The following is a 20450-nucleotide window of genomic DNA, read 5'->3' as shown; positions in this document are numbered from 1 at the left end:
TGAAGTGCTGGGGAAATAAGAGTAGTAACTTGATTTAAAGAGTTTACATGTGTTTACTGAAGAAAAATTCATATCTAATACATCCAGGAGTGTTTCGATTGCATTGTACCCAACCACTTGTGCCTATTACGCAACTGCATTTTAACTCAGAATGAATACGTTCTATTTGAATTATTACCATGGTTCCAAAAATATATTTATAAGTTTTTTTCTGGGGGGGGGGGGGGGTGTTGCTAGAGCATACAGAAGGCTTTGACGCAGCCTCTGAACTGAAGAGAAAGCTTAAAGCAATTGTAGTTATTACAAAAACGACCAGTCGGTGGCAGCAGAGTATAAGAGCTCAGCCAGGGCCATGTTGCAACAAGCTCTTTTTGCCATTGTTTTAAACAGATTTGTGAATAATGATGAAACTTTGCTATATTCTAATGCTAATTGCTGCAAAATGGAAACCGATACAAATATACTTATTTTCCTGGTGAGAGAAAAGACTCTAATCTTTCTTTTGGTAGGTTCCATGTTTTTTTTATAGCAATAAAACACAATATTCTGTGGTCCTTGCAAATCAGTCAAAATCCAGTAAAACAGCCAGGAGCGAAGGGGGTTGCTTCAGTGAAAATGGCTGCGAGTGAATGAGTTAATGTTGGTCATTATGATGGTACTTGGAGAGCCAAATATTTTTAGAGGTGGCGCTTGGTGTGAGAACTACTGACTCACAACTTCTCAGTATTCAAGTTAGGGCTTGGTCCAGGTACATTTTTGCCATATTGGATCAAGAAGCAAAAATTGTCCAAAGCTCATTCCTGGTACTCACGGACACATACAGTAAAAAAAGGAAAAACTACAACTTGATGGTCTTGATGAACAACTGACATGGGAAACTTACAGGAGGACAGGAGCAGGTATAGCCATGGACTGAGCTGGTGTTCATGGAGCAGACGCCGCTGTTATGGCACGGCTTGGACAGGCACAAATCCACCATGGACTCACAATGGCGACCTTTGGAAAGAGAGGAGGAGACACGTCAGAGTGAAAACTAATGCAGCAAAAACAAAACAGCGAACCCATTCCTACTCACGAATCATGAAATCACAAAGATATTTGCCGAAAAAGCTCGCGACAAGATGGTGCCAAAGTCGATTGTGTCAAAGAAGCATTGTTATGCATATACATCTATATGTAGATGTACAAAAATCCAATCATCTGTTTGCGTTATTTTCACATCACTAAGAAGTGCAGCGGAGACAAGAAACGGGAGCATACCCGTGTATCCAAGGCGGCAGCGACACTGGTAGTCATTGACAAGCTGCACGCAGTCCAGGCTGCCGGCGGCGTGGCAAGGTCCGGACAGGCATTCGTTCAGATCGCCCTCACAGTGTTCGCCGACGAAACCAGGCGGGCAGGAGCACGTGTATCGTCCTATTCCGTCGACACACTGACCACCGTTAAGACAGCGGGGCTTCCATGAGCCAGGCTTGGGTGCGCAGTCGTCTATGTTCACTTCGCATTGATGGCCTACAGAATAGATGACAAGTAGATAATGTGATATTAAAAAAAGGTGTGTGTTGGCAGGGGGTCTCTTTTGAGAGGACGGATGTCATTTTGTCGTAGGGCTCACACCTTGTGTTCCAGGTGGGCAGGAGCAGGTGAAGTGGTTGATGAGGTTTATGCACGTTCCTCCGTGGAGACAGGGCCTCGAGTGGCATTCGTCAACATCATACTCACAGTTCACTCCCTGGTAGCCTGGTTTACACTACAGAAACAAAATATGTTAAAAAGATGTACTGCGCTGTAAAAATTAGCGTGATATTGATTTGTGTTGAGGTCATTTTTCTGCCACTAGATGGCATCATTGCATTTGTAAGACGTTGGTGACAGCTCAGTGTATTTTTCTTTTCATCTTAAGAGCTATCTAATCTTTAACTTGAAGTAACTTGTGAAATTCAGCATTTTTTTTGTAAAATACACATCAAATTGTAAAATACAACTTGACCCTAGTCTCCAGAAATATAAGCATTCTTATTAAATTTATTACTGCTAAATTTTTGACGTGGACGTGTCTGATGCGTTACGACTCGAATTCCCCTAGTACATGCTTTCCAAGTTAGGGGCAGTCATTAATCGCACGTTTACAAACAATTTGTGGTGTTAAAGGAACTTTAAATTAACTCAAAATTAACACAATTAATTTTGACACCCTTAGCCCCATCACATTTAAGTTTCTATGTGTTACCATATCAAATCGAATTTGCCAAGGGCCTTCAGAATGAGTACTGCTGGATGATGTAAGTCAAACTATATTAGCTTTAGTTACCAAACATTTCAAATTCATCCTGTTCAGCCATAGCACTGGCCTTTGACGACATCAGCATTTTTCTAATACTCTGATTGGTCATGTTATTAGGCTGAATTGGTCCAAATATTATTACCGTTGTACAGTACTGGTGATTTCTAAAATTGCAACATGATAGTCATGGAATTAAGAAGTGGACTAAGTCAGAAGGCCCAGGTACCAAGCTAAATTAAGTGCAAACAAATACAAAAAAAAAAAAATAGACTTACGACACATTCATATGTGCCCTGATAGTCCTTGCATGTAGCTCCATTGCGGCAAGGATTAGACTGGCATTCATCGACCATATCTTCACAGTAGCTGCCCGTGTATCCTGGCTGGCACTGACACTGGTGGGAATTTCCCATGTTCACGCATCGGCCTGCATTTTTACAAACATTCTCCACTTCCAGACCTACAGAATTCACAAATAACCCCCCCAAAAAAATCAATGATTTTAGTTACATGTAAGATTTAAATCTCATACACGACTTGGTAAAACCTTTTGAGAGTACTGTACAGTATACGATCACAGCAATTTCCTCACCATTCCGAGCAGCAAAGTCTTGGCAAGACATATTGGGGACGTCACAGTAGAGTCCAGTCCATCCCATTTTACAGTGACAGGTCCAGGAGGTCGCTGTCTGAGAGCAGGAGCCGCCGTTGTGACAGCGCACTTGGCTGCACAGGTTGACAAAATTCTGGAAACAGAAGAACGAACAAATGTTTGGGGTCACTGGAGAGGGCTAGTGCTGTCAAAGTTAAAGCGTTAACTAAATAATTAATCACAAAAAATATACCACATTAATCATGTATTAATGCAGATTAATCACATTATTAATTTTGACTGCAGATGATCCTTAAAATTGACAGATCATGGTTACGTTAAAGGTAGCATAGGTTATGTTTGAGGAATAAACATAACTACATGCATTAAAGTAAAGCGATTAATAAATGTGTGCAAATGACATTCTGAATATTTGTTCATGTCAAACTATTGGGGTAATTTTTTTCATTTAAAATTATGCAAGTAATTAACTGATTAGAAAATGAGGAGGATGAGCGTGTGAAGTGGATCAAAAAAAATTATGAAGACATCCTCATAACAATAAATGTTGAAAGAATTAACACATAACAGGTGCTCTTGAAATTTGGCGGGCAAATTTTTTTTTTATAACAAGCCTTAAGCGATTATTCGTGATTAATAAAAATTCTGAGATGTGATTAATCTGATTTAAAAAAAAATTTGTTTGACAGCTCTAGATACCACGTAAAATAAGAGAGTACAGTGAATTTTAGGGTGTTTCAAAAAGCAGCAACACAGAAAAAAGGGCAATTTTTTCTTAAAACAAAAACGAGCCAATAGGTCAATTCATGAGGAAAAATGTAATTAATAAAAGTTTTATAATGGCGACAGTTTGAGTTGGAATAAATTACCTCACTAACAATATTTTGAACAACATGGACCAATTTTTGTGAACAGATTGTGCTGTTTCTACTGTAATTCATCACATCAAACAACAAAACAAGGCACGTACCTGGCAGTTTTGTCCATTGTAGCCCACAGGACAGGTGCATCTGTAAGTGCCCAGGCCATCGGTGCAGGTGCCGCCATTTGCACAAGGCTGGGAGTCACATTCGTTCTGCTCATACTCGCAGAACGTGCCGTAGAAGCCGAGACGGCAGCGACATGAAAAGGTGTTGACGTCATCGATGCATGAGCCGTTATTCAGACACGAACTGGAGGAAGGGGGAGAGGAATGATCAGAAACATTCCGTTGATTGTGCTGAATCAGTCATCAGCATCTTTGTTTCAAATATCGTATTTGTATTGGCCATTTAGCATACACTAAATCACAAAAAGTTTGGGATATTGGACTTTGGTGTGAAATCTCAAGCCCACATTACATTGACTCATTCGAAGCACATTCATCGTGCAGCTCACCTTTCAGTGCAATCTTGGATGTTGTTTTCGCACAAGAATCCATCAAAACCTGCCCGACACTCGCAAACAAAGCTGTTGACGTAATCCCGGCAGTTGGCGCCGTTCCAGCAGGGCTGGCTGGCACACTCGTCGATCTCGGTCTCGCAGCGACCCCCTTCGAAACCCGGGAGGCACTCGCAGGCGAAACCGCTGACGTCGTCCACGCAGGAGCCTCCGTTCAAGCACGGGTCTGACGAGCGCACAAAAGAGACATTTCATTGAAATCAGATAGAAATGAATGAAATTAAATCAATAAATTAAATATATTTTTTTTGCAGATCTGGAACATATTCCTCGCTATGAATCTGAGTTCGTTGTACATTAAATAGCATTGAAGACAAACTTACTGGGTGAACAGTCGTCAACATCTGTCTGACAGTTGTGTCCGCTGTAGCCAGGCTGACATTTGCACATGTAGCTGCCCGGGCTGTTCACGCAACGACCGGCGTTTCGGCAAGGATTCTTTTTACACTCATTGACGTCCTCCGTGCAGCGCGGCCCTGTGTGAAGAAACGGATGGAAAAAATCTCAGTTCCACATTGATTGAAATGTGAATTTCTTGCATCAAACTAAGACATACCTTGCCATCCGGCAGGACACCGGCAGGTGTAGGAGCTGTAGTCTGCTGTCGGACGACACACTCCTCCCCTCTCACACGGGTGAGAAGCACAAGGAACAAGCTCGCCCTGACAGTTTTTACCTGTTAGGACAATTGAACCTGTCTTTTAATGATCACAGATTTTGTCTCGCACTTGAAAAACCTAACCTGTGGACAAATTCATACAAATTAAAGGGGAATATAGTCTAAATCACAGCTCAGCTTCAGAAAACAGCTAAGCTGTGATTGGTCGCTGCCTGAGCCCTGAGCAACTGTGATGTCATCTTCAGTCAACGGCAAGTGGCAAAATGGCCGTCTTCTGATATGGATAAAAACTGCTGGATTATATGAACCAGAATACCGTATTTAGACTAGTGGGGCTGCGTAGAACATATTATTGCCAAGAATTTTTTGGGGTTGACTTCCCCTTTCAAAGATAGAGTAAAAAGCAAAAGTGAGTGTAAGCAATGTAGAGGGAAGCTCAAGAGAACGAGGACAATAAAAACCAAGTCGTTAAATTGAAATTTAGAGACCTAACCTGTGAATGGTGGACTACACTGGCAAGTGTAACCATTAATCCTGTCGATACAAATGCCTTGATTGAGACAGGGATTGGACGCACATTCGTCAATGTTCTTCTCACAGTTCACACCTGAGTACAGAGAGACAGAAAGTCCAATGAAGATGAGCGCTAAAGGTTATAGTTTTCACCCCCCCTAGTCCAATAACTGAATATTAAACATCACATTCCTAATAATCCACCACTCCACTACCTCTGAATCCAAGATGGCACACACAAGTGTACCCGTTATGTCGGTCCACGCATGAACCGCCATTTTGACATGGATTAGGCTGGCACTCGTCCTTCTCCTGCTCACAGCGCTGCCCTCCCCAGCCGGGTTCACACTCGCAATGGTACCTGGTAACGAGGACAACGGGGAGTGTTTAGACGTGACCACATGGAATCACGGCATAAATGAGAGCAGACCTGAACACAAACGAGGGCTGAGACCTCAGAATGACTTTACCCGTGTTGCTGCTCAATACATTCGCCATGCTCGCAAGGCCGGGGTTCACAGTGGTTGATCCCCGAGAGGCACCGAGGGCCGTGGGTGCTGGGCGGGCACAGGCAGTGGAAGCCGTTAACCTTGTCAATGCAGGTGCCGCCGCTCATGCACGGATTGGAGTTACACTCGTTGATATCCACGTTGCATTTGATCCCTATTAGAGAAATGAGTGCAATGATTGTGAGCAGCCATAATCTTACTCATCATCAATCAGTAAATTCTGTAGGTATGAGCAGGAAGAAAAGGAATTACACCAATTAAATCCTTTTCCATACTATTATATGCCCATTGAGATGCATTGTTTGTAAGTACACATAAGTGTTGATAAGATTTTGATTCATGCTTAGAGTGAATGATTAATTTGTTGCTACCAAAAAATGTACACATTTATTTGTTAACGTAATTTTTATGTCTGAGGCACTATTAGTCCGCGTGGAAACATGATCACTGCAAACTTCGAGGCGGAGATTTAGGTTTGACAGTTTTTTTGGGGGGGGGGGGGATTCAATTATTTGATTAATTGTTTCAGTCCAACATCCAAGCATACCTGTGTATCCTGGGGAGCACACACACTTGTACTCATTAATGCCATCCTGGCACTCTCCATACTCGCAGGGGTTGCTGGCACAGTCGTCATCATTGATTTCACAGTTCACACCTAAGGAAAGTCAAATGAAACAACATCTCTGTATTTAAACACATAATTGAAAGGCAACTTAAAATCCCTGATGCAGATTGGTTAATTAGAATTTACTCATGAAATCTTAGAATGGCTTTTATGTACTGCATTTCAAGGGACCCGAATGCAATTAGTTCCTGGTGGTGCTTAAAATATTGAGTATGTTTCTACTCAACAAGGTAAAATAAGTGCCATTTAAGTTGTAAAAAGAGGGTACCTAGAAATGCAATAAAATAGCTACAGTAATTTCTGGACTGTAAGCCGCTACTTTTTTCACCTGCGGCTAATACAAAGGTGCTGCTTATCCATCAGATCACAAGATCGCACTATAAAGGAAGCGCAAGAGCCTCAAGGCAGAGCAAAACAAACCAAGTTAACCAAATACAGTAGGAGAGACAGAACAAGAGCGAGACAATTTGCGCCTTCATTATGGAAAAGAAAGTAGCGGGAGCCTGGTGTGGTAACATTAAAACACCTGCGGCTTACAGTCAGGTGCGGCTTATACGTGTAACAAACTTTAGTATTCCCCAAATTTAGCTAGCGTGGCTTATAGTCAGGTGCGCCTTATAGGCCAGAAATGACTAATAGGAAAATTGCAATTGGTATTGGTACACGGCAGGGTCAAAAGACCTCCAGTGCATTTCTCCACAAATAATCTGTAAACCATTTATTTTAATATCAAAGTGTTTTGGGAGTGTTTGGGGTCTATTTAGGTTTAAATGATTAAAATAGACAATTATAATTGTTATCATATATTTGTATATGTAGTGATTCCCACTTTATACAATACAATCACTTGGCCACCAGGGGGCAATAGAAGACACCTATCTAAAAATGCCCTGAGCAGGAAGTGGAAAAATGTGGACAAACCAGTAATTCAGCAAAAGTCAAATATATTCTGAGTGTGTCACAGCATGACGAAGCTAACGCATAAGTGCGATACAAAGCAAACTTTCAAAAGAGGAACTTCACAGGAGAGGAAGTGTGAGCATGACACTGGAAAGTGAAAATGAACTACAGTACTCTATTTCTGGTCAATTCAGGACAGTACAGGCACGCGTACCAGGTGAAACAGTGGTACACTTGAATGTAATAATCCAGGAGGAAATTTGGTGTAATGGCGCTTAAACTAGACTCATGCAGAATGTTGCAAGCTCTAAGGTAGAGCGAACCGCCATTTGTCTCATTTACAGTACATCATCTGATAACTACATCTCACCCCCTCTGACCCCCAATGAACAATTTTCACAGCCAAGCAGGGCAACTTACCTGAAGTCCCAGGTGGACAGTTGCACTGATAGGCATTGACCAGGTCAATGCAGCGTCCTCGGTTCTGACAAGGGTTGCTGTGGCACTCCTGCACTTGGATGTTACAGATGGAACCGACGTATCCCGGGTGGCATTCACAGGAGAAGGTGGCGATGCCGTCCTTACACACGCCGTGGTGGCATGGCTCCGGCTGGCAGTCGTTGATGTTCTCTTCGCAAAGAAGACCTGTGAAGCCTAGTCGGGGAAAGGGTTCGGTTATATTGGAATCAATTGATAGTGCTTCTAGGTTATTAAGTCACAGTCAGTCATGCAATCCTACCTTCGGCGCATTCACAGTCGTAACTGTTGGGTCGGTCGATACACTTGGCTCCATTAAAACAGGGCGTACTCGAACATTCGTCGATGTCTATTTGGCATGTTTCGCCACTGAAGCCTAACGAATATAGATGGACACAAGTCCATACTTGTGAAATCCTTTCACAGTACTGTATGTGTACAACTTGCCACAAACTTCAAGTGTACCAACCTGCTGGGCACTCGCAGACAAAGCGGCTAACCTGGTCCAGACATTTTCCCTGGTTCAGACAGGGGGAGCTGAGACACTCATTCACTTCGATCTCACAGTGAGTGCCCTCAAATCCTGCATGAAGCCAGAAAAAGAAAGGAATTGACATTCACATTGGCGGCGGGCAATTTTGTTCTTTAATGCAGCACTCGACACATTTACGTTACCAAAAGTTCTGTAATATTTGTTGTATTAATGTTGCATTTGTTTGTAAAATACTTCTTTACAAGTGAATTTCTAAGATTTCATGAAGCGTACCAGGCATGCAGATGCAAGTGTAGTCGCCGATGCGATCCAAGCACGTGCCGTCATTCTGACAGGGGTTTGATGCGCACTCGTTGACATCTTGCTCGCAGCGTGGCCCGGCGTAACCCCTCACGCAGTTGCACGTGAAGGAGCCGTCTGTGTTCATGCATTGGCCGCCGTGCTCGCAAGGGTTGCTTCCTAAGTATGAAGAGGATGGAAGGGGTCATTGTCGCACAAGACGGCAAACGCAAGGTGGATGTACAGTAGAAGGAAACCTATACATTCAATTCTAATTTATTCACAACAGTCTATTTTCTTCATTTTGTAGCATTTCTCTATTGCTTCTAGTAAAGTGTATGAGGATGTCGATTTTTTTTTTTTTGTCCAATCAAATTTCAGCTACTATGCGTTGCCATGTCAATCTAATCTGCCTAATCTGTCCATAGTCTTCAGAGAATGTATCTGGTTATTTACAGAAAACTTACCTATTTGGCCAAAGCCATGTCTAAAATAAAATATTGCTCTGACAACTTCTTATAGCATCTTGGTGTGAAAGAACTATTTTCAAGTAAGGGGAGGAGCTCCATTCAATCTGATAGAAAACAGTGCTTGGCTGCCATTTTGTTGCATCTGTAGGCAATTACCAACCTCCTTGGCTGGGCGTCAATGACTTTTATCCTGGGAGTTTCGTTGACCAATCAGATTTCAAATTTGCCATTTGCAACTTCAAATGTTATGAGATAAATATACCACCACTGTACAGTGTAGAGTACATCTTTCTCACCAATAATGCACTCGTTTCTATCGACGTTGCAGGTGCTGCCGACATAACCCGGCGGACAGTTACAGTTGAACATGCCACTGATGGGGTTGGTGTCGCACTGGGATCCCTCCCTGCAAGGGTTGCTGATGCAGGCGTCGTCTATGTGACAAAGTAAACCTGAAGACAAAAAAAAAAAAGTGAAGAAAAGGGACGATTTGAAGCCCGAGCAGAGACGTTCTCAAAGTATACATAAGTTACACTCAAAAGTCCCAAAATATCGGTCACGTTTACATCATCATTATCTGCAGACTGAATACGCCAAGCTAGTAAGCTGTGTTGTGATCATGAGTCAGATTCCATAGAAGTGCGGCTACAGCCTCTGCCTGAGGGTAGGCAGCAAGGCAGCAGCAGAATAATAAAATCATCTATATTTAGAAAGTACGATTGCTGGTTAGACCTGTTCCACAGATTGCAGCCGCCATAGTCTAATCTTCTGAAAGCAAAATAATTGTTCTTCTTTTTCGATTTCCTTCTGACGAGTAACTGTAATTACCTCGTATTATAGTGGTTGGGGACCTTTATTTACTCACCTGCGGAGTACCGGGTGTCTTTTAGAAGTAAAGTATTTATTGGGGAGGGGCCAGTGTGCAGCTTGTGGCGGCATCAACAACCATGAGAAATAATCCAAAATAACGGTTCTTTTTCGGGAACAGTCCGACAACAATTCAGTCAGAATTGAGTCTTTCAATGGAGCTCTCGATGGCATCGGTTGCCTCAACTCGCGATCAAGTCTTCAAAACGAGCTGTCAACTTCTCCACGTTGGAATATAATATGATTATGATTGTATTAAATCCTCCTTATCGATCTCTTCATTTCTTATCATTTTGTCCACCAACTCTAATACAGCAACACTTTCTTACTTTCTTCAACTAGCCACCAAGTTTCACCACCTGACAACTATTTGAAGAGTAGTGTTTATTTATTCAAATGGAAGACACGCCCAGTAGTTTTAAAAGGAACCCCGACTGTAATGACAAGTTAGCTCTATATTATTTATTTGGTTGTTACTAACATAACTATGAGATTCATTTTTCAAAAATCATTTGCAGTTTAATACATTTTGCAGAAACTTTATTTGGATGTACGCCGCCATTGTTATTTGCGTCGCAACGCATTTCGTGCGTAGTGACGTTAGAACATTGGCTGGCGAAACGCCTATAAAGAAAGCAAGTTAAGCCTCGTAGCGTTCCTAAACAAACAACATGCGATCGGGAGAGTCACCCTCCCCCACACCGTGGTTCTCGTCATTCACCAGACGCATTCAAGAGTTTTGATCGTCCCTTTAGGAACGCTACGGAGGCTTACCTTGCTTTCTTCTTTAGCCGTTTCACATTGCTTGGCAGAGAGCCAGCCGCCATTCTACGTCACTACGCACGGAATGCGTTGCCACGTAAATAACAATGGCGGTGTACCTCCAAATAACGTTTTTACAAAATGTATTAAACTGAAAATTATTTTTGAAAAATGAATCTCGTAGTTATGTTAGTAACAAACTTGTCATTACAGTCGGGGGGGTTCCTTTTAAGAGGGCTTTTACGACTGGCTCACCCGTTTTTCCATGTGGACAGAGACAGATGAAAGAGGCGACGCGATCAATGCACGTGGAGCCTTGGGTGCAGGCGGCAGTGGCGCAGTCGTCGATGTTTTCCGAGCAGTCGGGCCCGCTCCAGCCGTTGACGCACACGCAGACGTAGCCACCGGCTAGGTTGTTGCAGGTACCACCGTTCTGGCAAGTGTTGGGCTGTAGGCGACATTCATCTACATCCTCTGTGCAGTGCTGGCCTGTGAAAGGAGCAGTAAGGCACGGGAATGTGTTTCAGAAGGAGCAAAGTAAAGTGAATTGAGCGAGATAAATGAAGACAACGCAAACAGCGGTTATTCCCACGAGTGCACAAAATACCACAACAGCATACAAACACAGCCAGCTGCTGCACATCGCAGGCATTAATTCCGTCTTACCCGTCCACTCTGGAGGGCACTGACAGTTGTAGGTGTTGACTCCATCCATGCAGGTGCCACCGTTTTCGCACTGATGACCCGGGCAGTCGTCAATGTTGTTCTCACAGTTGGTGCCATTGAATCCTGCCACCACAAAGAGTAGACGAAATATATGTTAAACATTAGTGCATGTGCAATCAAATGAATTGCACCATAAATGTAACCTGACAATTAAATATGACACACAATCAACAAACTACGGGTAACATAAACATACATGAACGTCCTTATTGCACCACCTGGCGCAACGCATGCAGAGAATATATGATCCTTGAGAAAAATCACAAAAAGTATATCGGGCTTTCGCGTGAAATTTCAAGATGAATGTAAAATGCAGTATAACCTTTTTGGGGGGAATTCATTAAGTTATAAATTTCTGGTTCCCAGATTAAAGCCGATCATCCCCCCCCCCCCGTGGTGTGTTGGAATGACACAGAGGGGTTAAATAGAGGCTGAGATGCCGCTTATGTAGACAAACGTCTCGTGTACATAAGAATTATGACATGCCCTGATAGTGTAGAAATAGCAGCCGCATGTTTGTGGCGTCCACTCGCTAACTGTAGCAGATTGACAGGGAAGTGTGTTTAATACAAAACAGCCAGGAGGACCTGACTGTTTGTGTCTCAAACACTGCAATGAAACATCCTCTCTCGTTCAGACAAGACAAGACGACAAAATCAAAAAAAAAAAGTTAGCCGCGTCCAAAAGTGGCTGAAGTACTTACTCTATTTAAGAAGTACAGTAAAAAAAGACTAGTAAAAGTATAACTACAAATGTTTGTTCTTACTAGAGCAGCCCAAAAAAAAAAAATCAATTAATACTAGTTACTTTAAATGTGACTCAAGTAAAAGGCAAAAATGGTGAGTAACATTTTGTTTGTTTTAATAATTACAGCATGAAGGTTAAATTGACAAAAATAAAACGGAAATGTGCAAATTCAACCACAAGAAATGGCCTAAAATTTACTTTTCTTTTTTCCTGTATATTGAAATAAGAGTTTGGCTAAATCAGCCCCAAAAATGGTGAATGTGGAGATGGGTAGCCAGGAACGTTTATGCTTGACTACAAGGCAACCAGTATAGCGCATACTACAATGGGTAGATAGTTTTTGCGATTACCCAAGTAATCTATGGAATAATCGATAGGATAATCAACTGGAAAAAGATTTATTCGTGACAGCCTTAAAGCTGAAATTTTAGGCAGACAGATGACAAGCACATAGCATAGATGTTCTTTTTCAAAGTCTCTCAGGTCAGCATAGATTATAAATTGTCAGAAAAACATTCAACTTAAATACAGTAACAAAGTAGCTGTAATTTGTAACACATCTCATCAGCTAGTTATTGTTGTTGTTGTTTTTAACACTGCACATCCAAAATGAAAATGAGTTACAGTGCATTTCCTGCATTACCTGGAAGACAGTGGCATGAGTAGCTGGTTTCAGAATTCTGATGGCAAGTGCCTCCGTTCAGACACGGCGAAGGAGAGCAAGGGACGTACGAGCTCTCGCAGTGTCGACCCGTGAACCCGGCACCGCAGATACATCTGTGGAAGTAAAGCCCGATCAGTGGCAAGAAACACTTGGGGTGCTTTTTGAAATAGTTTGAAATAGTTTATCGCAGTTGGAGACAAACATCCATGTAGATTCTCACTTGTAGGAGCCAGGGGTGTTGACGCACACTCCTTCATTCTGACATTTTGAGGGGTAGGCGACGCATTCGTTGGTGTCATTGAGGCAGCGGAGACCCGTGTAGCCAGGTGGGCAGGAACACAGGTAATTACCACCTGGCAGAGCGCGGCACGATCCGCCATTGGCACAGGGGCTTGACAGGCAACTGTCCTCATGCTCACATCGTGGTCCTAGGATGAAGATGGAAAGAGAAGACACAGATCATGCTCTCTGTCGAAAAGTATTGCCATCATTAACTCCATCCATCCATCCATTTTCTGTACCGCTTGTCCTCACAAGGGTCGCGGGGGTTGCTGGAGCCTATCCCAGCTGGCTTCGGGCAGTAGGCGGGGTACACCCTGTACTGGTTGCCAGCCAATCGCAGGGCACACAGAGACGAACAACCATACTCACAATCACACCTATGGACAATTTGGAGTGTCCAATTCACCTGCCATGCATGTTTTTGGAAAGTGGGAGGAAACCGGAGTACCCGGAGAAAACCCACGCAAGCACGGGGAGAACATGCAAACTCCACCCAGGAAGGCCGAAGCCCGGACTTGATCTCACAACCTTTGCACTGGGAGGCGGACGTGCTAACCAGTCAACCACCGTGCCGCCCCATCATTAACTCATTTAGCAAATCTATTTTCCTCTTTGAAATTAATTGAAATTCTGCTGATACACATTGCAGCATGTTTGTAAAGATCTTGCTACTTGCAAATAGTGGTGCAACGGATCATAAAAGTTCGGATCGGATCACGGATTTGAGTCACCGATTGGATCCATTTTCGGATCACTACGATAAACAAATGTCTAAAATCGAAGTCGAGCTAGCCATCACGCCACGACGTGGGCAAAGTGTTACTTACTGTATTTGGTAAACCACAGGTATATATTAAATCTGTATTAAAGTTTTTTCTCTCCCTTTTAAACAAAAGTAGCTTTATGCGGGTCGACGAACGGACAAACAAACAAAAATCTACTAACCCTAAAGGGCTTTCTCTCACCTGCCCATCCTCGGGCGCAGTTGCAAGTGTATTTGTCGAGGGACAGCAAGGTACATGTGCCTTTGTTGGCGCACGGGTTAGTGGGGTAGCACGTGGAGTTCTGCGGAATGTGGCAGTGCTCGCCAATGAAGCCGAGAGGGCAGACGCATGCGGCGCTGCCCGGTACGGGTACGCCGGCAAGCATGCTCACAGAGCAGTTCCCGCCGTTCAAGCAGAAGCTGGGATGACAGAGGTCCTTATGGTGGCAGTATTCACCCAGGAAGCCTGGCGCGCATCTGTGCAGGGATCCAAACAACAATATGTTAATAATAAGCACATCTCAAAGCAGGAAGGACGGAGTGGGTGTGGTAAGTTGCATGTGGTCAACTCATGATGGTCAAGAATGATGCATTTGCATACCAAATAACACAATACAGTAGTTGGGGGGGATAGCTAAGTAAACGATGGAATCATCAAAAGGATAATTAATTCTAAAAGATTTTTTAGCGACAGCCCTAGAGATAATTACAAACACATGTATAAAATAAAATAAAAGGCATTGCGTGTAAGGAAATTATGATTTTAGCATGAAAAGCTTGGTTGGAAATTAGATTTAGAGTTGATTTTTCCCAGTTCTGACCTGAAAGTGTTCAAGGCGTAAGTAAACAACCAAAATGGCGGCTAATGATCAATTGTTTTTTTAGTTTGGTCCTCAAAACTCATTTTGACCTCCAGCAAACTTGCCTTCTTGCAATTTTGCTTCATTTATTGTTTTTATCTCATTTAATAAGAATTTCATACAGTTCAGTAGTTCACCATATAATTTCATGCAGGGATCACGTACGTTGTGTTAGGTGAAGTTATGTCGAACATTTATGTATGAAGATCTGTCTAGTTTTATACTCAAGTAAATTGTGTTTTATCATTCACGATGTGCGTTTCCGAAGGGGTTGCCATTGTAGAGTGACGCCACATTGTAGTTTGTCCGAATTCGCAAGTGAAATTTCCAAGTTCAAGGGGGCGTTCCCGTAGACACTTCCTGGTTTGAACTCGGAAAAGTCCGACTTCCGACCATCCTCGAATGCAGCATTAGACTTATTTTTCTTTTCTTATAGTTCGTGGTGTCACAAAGGCAAAAAATATTAGCGTCAAACCCTAAAGTTCTGCTTAACATGTCTTTAAAAAAAAACTAAAAACATTCTTTACTTTTTGGCCAGAAACTATTGTTTTTGGTAAAACCAACCCATTTTCCACTGCTTATTACTAAAGAATGGAAAAAGCTAAGAACATCATGAGAAAAAAAATTGTCAACTCTTTCTTTCTTTTCTGTGGGTCTGAAAAGATAAACCGCAATGCTTTACTGGTAACCCCCCCCCACGCCCCCCCCCCCCCCCCAAGGTACAAAATGGACTGACTTTAAAGACAAATTACTGTGGTGATAGGATAAACGAGACAAAGGGGAAGTTGAGCTTAAGGTTAAAATAAGGTCATTCATGATGAAGAAGAAGTTCAAAAGCGGAAGCATGTGAGGTAGCGTCAGCTGGAAGTTATTGTCAGAGGCTTGCTAGAAATGATCAGTGGCAAAAAGGTTTCTTTTTCAGACAAGCAAAATAACGCCTAAATGTTTGCTAAGTCGCTCATCTGGATTGAAGCTGCGTAAAACCACAGACAGCCACTCCTGCTTAAGCCACTCCCAAAAGGCCACCCTCCCGTTTCTCCCATCCAAACCATTCCAGCTGAAGAAGCCTGTGTTTTAAACGCAATATGCCAAGTAGCCGTCTGTGCTCAAATGTTTACCACATCACATAATGGGAGCCCACGCCACTATAACCAGTGTAGCTTTTTCGGTTTAAAATATTTCACTGCGGGCACTGCAACATTGAGCATACTGTATAACAGGGGGGGGGAGGAACGCCACTATGTATGATTTTGCTCTATTTGACTTCTTTTTTTTTTCGCAGACGAGAAAGGAAAATCCAACATTACACAACACAAAATGTCCACAGAGGATCACATCAGAGTCAATGTTCCCCCTTTGAAACTTTCTATTCCGCTCGCTACTTCTCCCTGGGTGACAGGACCTTGCCAAGTGTGTCATTTTGTCACAAGTGAATTTACATCCGTTCATACAATTTCCTTAGTGCGCCCTCATTGTTGTAGTGTGTGCAGGCGCGCCGCAGACGCGCTGTCCTGGGACTGTGGGTGATTGAGCAAACTGCTGCCTCCTACAATAGGCCTCTACAAACCTGCCTCCCAGGACAGGCTCAGGTAACATAATTGGAGAGCCCATATTAGAAGGTACACCATAGTGGCTTTCACGAAAGCTGGCCTGTAGCGTGTAATAACTGAGGCACGATGAGGGCTACAGGTATTGAATATTTTTTAGAATCGAGTATTCTACCAGTTATTAGGTCTATTAATTGAGAAATATGATAAAAAAATTGTCATCGTTTGAAAATATTAATATTCGCAGAGATTTCATTCACTCACAGTCATTTTCACTGAAGCAACCCCCTTTGCTCCCGGCTGGTTTACTGGATTTTGACTGATTTTCCAAGGCCCACAGAATATTGTGGTCTATTGCTATAAAAACATGGAACCTACCAATATAAGGATTAGAGTCTCTTCTTTCATCAGGAAATAAAAGTAGATTTCTAACCGTTTTCGTTTTGCGGCAATTAGCATTAGAATATAGCTAAGTTTCATCATTATTCACAAACCTGTTCAAACACTGGGGAAAAGAGCTCGTTGCAATATGGCAAAATATGTTTTTGGGACCATGACAATATTTAAAATATAATGTTTTTATGTTTTTGAAAACAAATGAGCTAGCATGATCAGTGTCTTCACATATTATTATTAACATTAACAATTCAAAGCAAATTTGCAATTTTAGAAGTGTGTATGAAACTGTGTAGCCCTTCGCATTGATCATTCCCCAAGAAGTAGCTCTCACTTTCAAAACGGTGGTGTAGCGTTGGCTGGCTGTCAACTGGCTAGCCGGTTACCCAGTCTGTGTGTTGGAATGAGTTGTGCTTATGACATCTTTGTTTCTTACCGTTAGTGCCATCAAGCGCTCGAAAGCGCATTCTTGACCACTAGCGGGGGCAAAACAATCCTTTCTTGTGGGTGCAGACATGCTGTTGATTGCGCACTTAATCTTATTTAAGAGTGATCACACACTTTGGGATCTCTAGAGATTTTATGCATGTTGTCCTCAACCCCGTTTGATTAGATATGTACACCTAACATGTTGGCCACTCTCTTGTTTTTATCTCCAACAGAGCAACCCACTCACTCAAACACACACAAGGTCCCTCCTGAATCTAAACAAAAACACAGCCCGGTCAGGACATCGTCACAAGCCGTCGTTCTAAGAATAAAGAATGCTCATTTTTGTTCAATCAGTATAATCCTACCATCCATTGTCGCAGAGTAATGACAGGGCCCTCTGCCCTGTGACAAACATCACATTTAGTGGATTCTCACACGAAAGCCATGGGTGTCGCCAATGCTAGGTTTACATTTCCAATTGTTGACTTCTAAGTCTATTGGAAATAAGAGATGTACTCAGTAAGTTCCAAGTAAGCAATTATGGTAAAAAAGGCTAAAATAACAACAACATCACTTTATTGACAAGTAACAATTGTGTCACTTTAAAAGGGTCAGAGTAGTACTGCAGCGCCATTCAAATAAACATCAGGGTTATTCTGCCTTTTCATGTGAATAGATTGCAGACATCTTCAAAACTATACTTCAGTTTTAACTAATTACCTCCCAAAAACGTATAAATATGTTCTATTTTAAATATTACCATGCACTCAAAGACGTATTTATACGTTTATTTGTAATGCTACAGCATGTAGAAGGCTTTGATGCAGCCTCTGAACTGTAGAGAAAGCTTAAAGCAATGTTAGTTATTGCAAAAACAGCCAGCCGGTGGAAGCAGAGTATAAGAGATCAACCAGGGCCATGTTGCAAAAATCTATTTTCACCTCAGATTTGTGAATAATTTGTAAATAATGATAAAAGTTAGCTATATTCTAATGCTAATTGCTGTAAAACGGAAACAGATTGAAATGTTTTGCAAAATTTTGGTAGGTTCCATGTTTTTATAGCAATAGAAGAGAAAATTCTGTGGGCCTTGCAAAATCAGTTAAAATCCAGTAAAATAGCTGGGAGCGAAGGGGATTGCTTTTATGAAAATGGCTGCGAGTGAATGAATGAGTTAGTTAAGTATCCTTGCACAATGCTGTATCTAAGCCCATTCCAAAAAAAATTAAACAACAGAAAATGATGCTTCTTTCTGGTATCCTTGCCACAGAATGCCCAGTGTCTTTTAATTATCATTCAAGGTAGCAGTGGCCACGCCAACTACAGCAAAAACCTCAAACTTGACTTTGAAAGTAAACATTTCAAAGCGTTGCTGCTGGGAAGTTAGCTTTTCTTCCACGATTTTATTCTATCGCTGCCGTCCAACCCGTGTTGACGGAACCCAAACGCCAAAGTGTCAGAAATTGATAACACCCTGTCCTTCTGGTTCCAGTGGCAGAAAGAGCGCTTTCTTTATTAGCCTCGGGAAGTATCGTTTCAGCCCGTGGCAAACAGACAAGGCTGTGCATGATTCATATTATTGTCAGGGAGTGGTGTCTCACCGGGGAGGAAGTATTCTGTCAATGGATTCGACATATGGCGCATTACTCAACATTGTCATACATAACTCAACAGCACAGGCAAGATTGTCAACACATAAACGCAACGAAACTGCAGTGGACTGGGTTCGTGCGAGTGTCTCGTCTATGGGACTCTTTGTCCTGCTCCATGACGGCTTCCCCCCCACCCCCCTTCATCTTTTCTCAAACCTCCTCCTCCAGCTTTCTGCAGTCCTTCTTTTACCTCTCCTCCACCTCGCAGTTCTGGCCCACTCAAGGTGTCAGGTTTCTACAGCTGGTTCACATTAGCGCCCCCATCTTGCACACACTCGCACACACTCCTCCCTTCTCCCTCCTCTACCTCATGCTGACCTCAGCTTGTACCGGCTAGCCGTGGGGCTTCAAGGGTTGGGTTGGATCTCACAAATAACGTCCCTCACACTAGTTTCTTTTCTAATCCATATACCAGGCTCCTTGCATTTTCCCCTTGTGTCCCCCCTTCCACTTTAATTTCTGCCAATTCGCCCCCCCTCCACACTAGTACCCCAGAGTTCAAGTCTCAACTGCAGACCTTTCCAACCCCTAATCTAGTCTCAAAGAAGCCTAATAACTCCATCATGCTTTCCCCCCCCCTGCGGCAATCACAGAGAAGCAGTGTGTGAGTGCAAGTGTGTGTAGAGATCGGCTCACATTTCATACCATGAAATTGAATGCGTTGACTTGACTAAAGTCTGTTCAATGTACCGTGGCCCTGTGTGTACATGTTTGGACGTCAAAAGTCAAGTGCATAATACATTACTGGCTTTATCGAATGCCTCCACATGGACAAAGTGGTTGCTTTGGTGCTGGGGGGCAAAATAGAACAAACCTCTACCTTTGCAGCATGCAGTTAGCTAGCTAGCTAGCTATGCCCATATCCGGAAAATCGTTTTTTCTTTAAAATTTATATAACAGGCTTGTTGTTGTTGTTATCCAAGTTTCCAAGCAAGGACGTGATGCCGCAGCCGAGTTCGCCGCCCATCTGCCGGCTGAGAGGAACCCCAAAAGCAAGCGACCAGTGGGACCGAATCCAGTCACTAGAGGCCTTGTATTGCATTGTGCCGTTTAAAAAGGTAATATTAAAGCTTTTTCTACAACATGCATGCTTCACCAATGCTCAGATGTGTACGAAGAGTCCTGACTCTTTTACTCTGACTGACTCAAACACGTAATGATGTGTAAGCATAACAATGATGTTAGACAAAAGAGGATCTAATTTTCAGCGGGACGTGCCTTCACACAACCAGCGGCCACATCATTTGAGAACGATTTTGAAGTCTCGTTTCATATAACTGCAGAATTTTCTTTATCATTCAAATTTGTCAGGGTTGTTAACACAAATTTACAAGGCATAATTATTGTAACTTTATTGGGACTTTAAGCAAGATAAGACCTTACTAAGGAGCTGGAAATGATATGCATAAGCATGCAAAATAAATACCAAGAATGAAGTAACAAAAAAACCAAGACAGCGTCACATAAAATCAAAACTAACCAGAATTAGACTGGAAAAAAAAAGTAGTCAGAGAAGGCAGGAAGTTG

General features: G+C 42.5%; 1 protein-coding gene across 1 annotated transcript in view; it reads right to left on the bottom strand.

The window, feature by feature from the left end:
- Nucleotides 1-20450, bottom strand: part of notch2 (notch receptor 2) — a 45665-nt gene that overhangs the window by 9323 nt on the left and 15892 nt on the right. Inside the window, exons 3-25 of the mRNA XM_086088955.1 lie at nucleotides 14239-14513; nucleotides 13212-13419; nucleotides 12971-13104; nucleotides 11521-11643; nucleotides 11110-11343; nucleotides 9522-9677; nucleotides 8750-8935; nucleotides 8453-8566; nucleotides 8246-8359; nucleotides 7927-8160; nucleotides 6526-6636; nucleotides 5940-6132; nucleotides 5685-5830; nucleotides 5450-5563; nucleotides 4894-5013; nucleotides 4661-4813; nucleotides 4275-4503; nucleotides 3868-4069; nucleotides 2877-3030; nucleotides 2560-2744; nucleotides 1618-1750; nucleotides 1261-1512; nucleotides 884-996 (exon numbers count right to left, since the gene is read on the bottom strand). Of these exons, the coding sequence (XP_085945081.1) occupies nucleotides 884-996; nucleotides 1261-1512; nucleotides 1618-1750; nucleotides 2560-2744; nucleotides 2877-3030; nucleotides 3868-4069; nucleotides 4275-4503; nucleotides 4661-4813; nucleotides 4894-5013; nucleotides 5450-5563; nucleotides 5685-5830; nucleotides 5940-6132; nucleotides 6526-6636; nucleotides 7927-8160; nucleotides 8246-8359; nucleotides 8453-8566; nucleotides 8750-8935; nucleotides 9522-9677; nucleotides 11110-11343; nucleotides 11521-11643; nucleotides 12971-13104; nucleotides 13212-13419; nucleotides 14239-14513 (3883 nt within the window). The remainder of the gene's footprint in view (nucleotides 1-883; nucleotides 997-1260; nucleotides 1513-1617; nucleotides 1751-2559; nucleotides 2745-2876; nucleotides 3031-3867; nucleotides 4070-4274; nucleotides 4504-4660; nucleotides 4814-4893; nucleotides 5014-5449; nucleotides 5564-5684; nucleotides 5831-5939; nucleotides 6133-6525; nucleotides 6637-7926; nucleotides 8161-8245; nucleotides 8360-8452; nucleotides 8567-8749; nucleotides 8936-9521; nucleotides 9678-11109; nucleotides 11344-11520; nucleotides 11644-12970; nucleotides 13105-13211; nucleotides 13420-14238; nucleotides 14514-20450) is intronic.

This window comes from Leptonotus elevatus, chromosome 11, assembly GCF_054856555.1.
Source record: "Leptonotus elevatus isolate MCC_2025b chromosome 11, RoL_Lele_1.0, whole genome shotgun sequence".
NCBI lineage: Eukaryota > Metazoa > Chordata > Actinopteri > Syngnathiformes > Syngnathidae > Leptonotus > Leptonotus elevatus.
The sequence above is the reverse complement of the archived record's forward strand: the minus strand, read 5'-3'. Positions and strand labels throughout refer to the sequence as shown.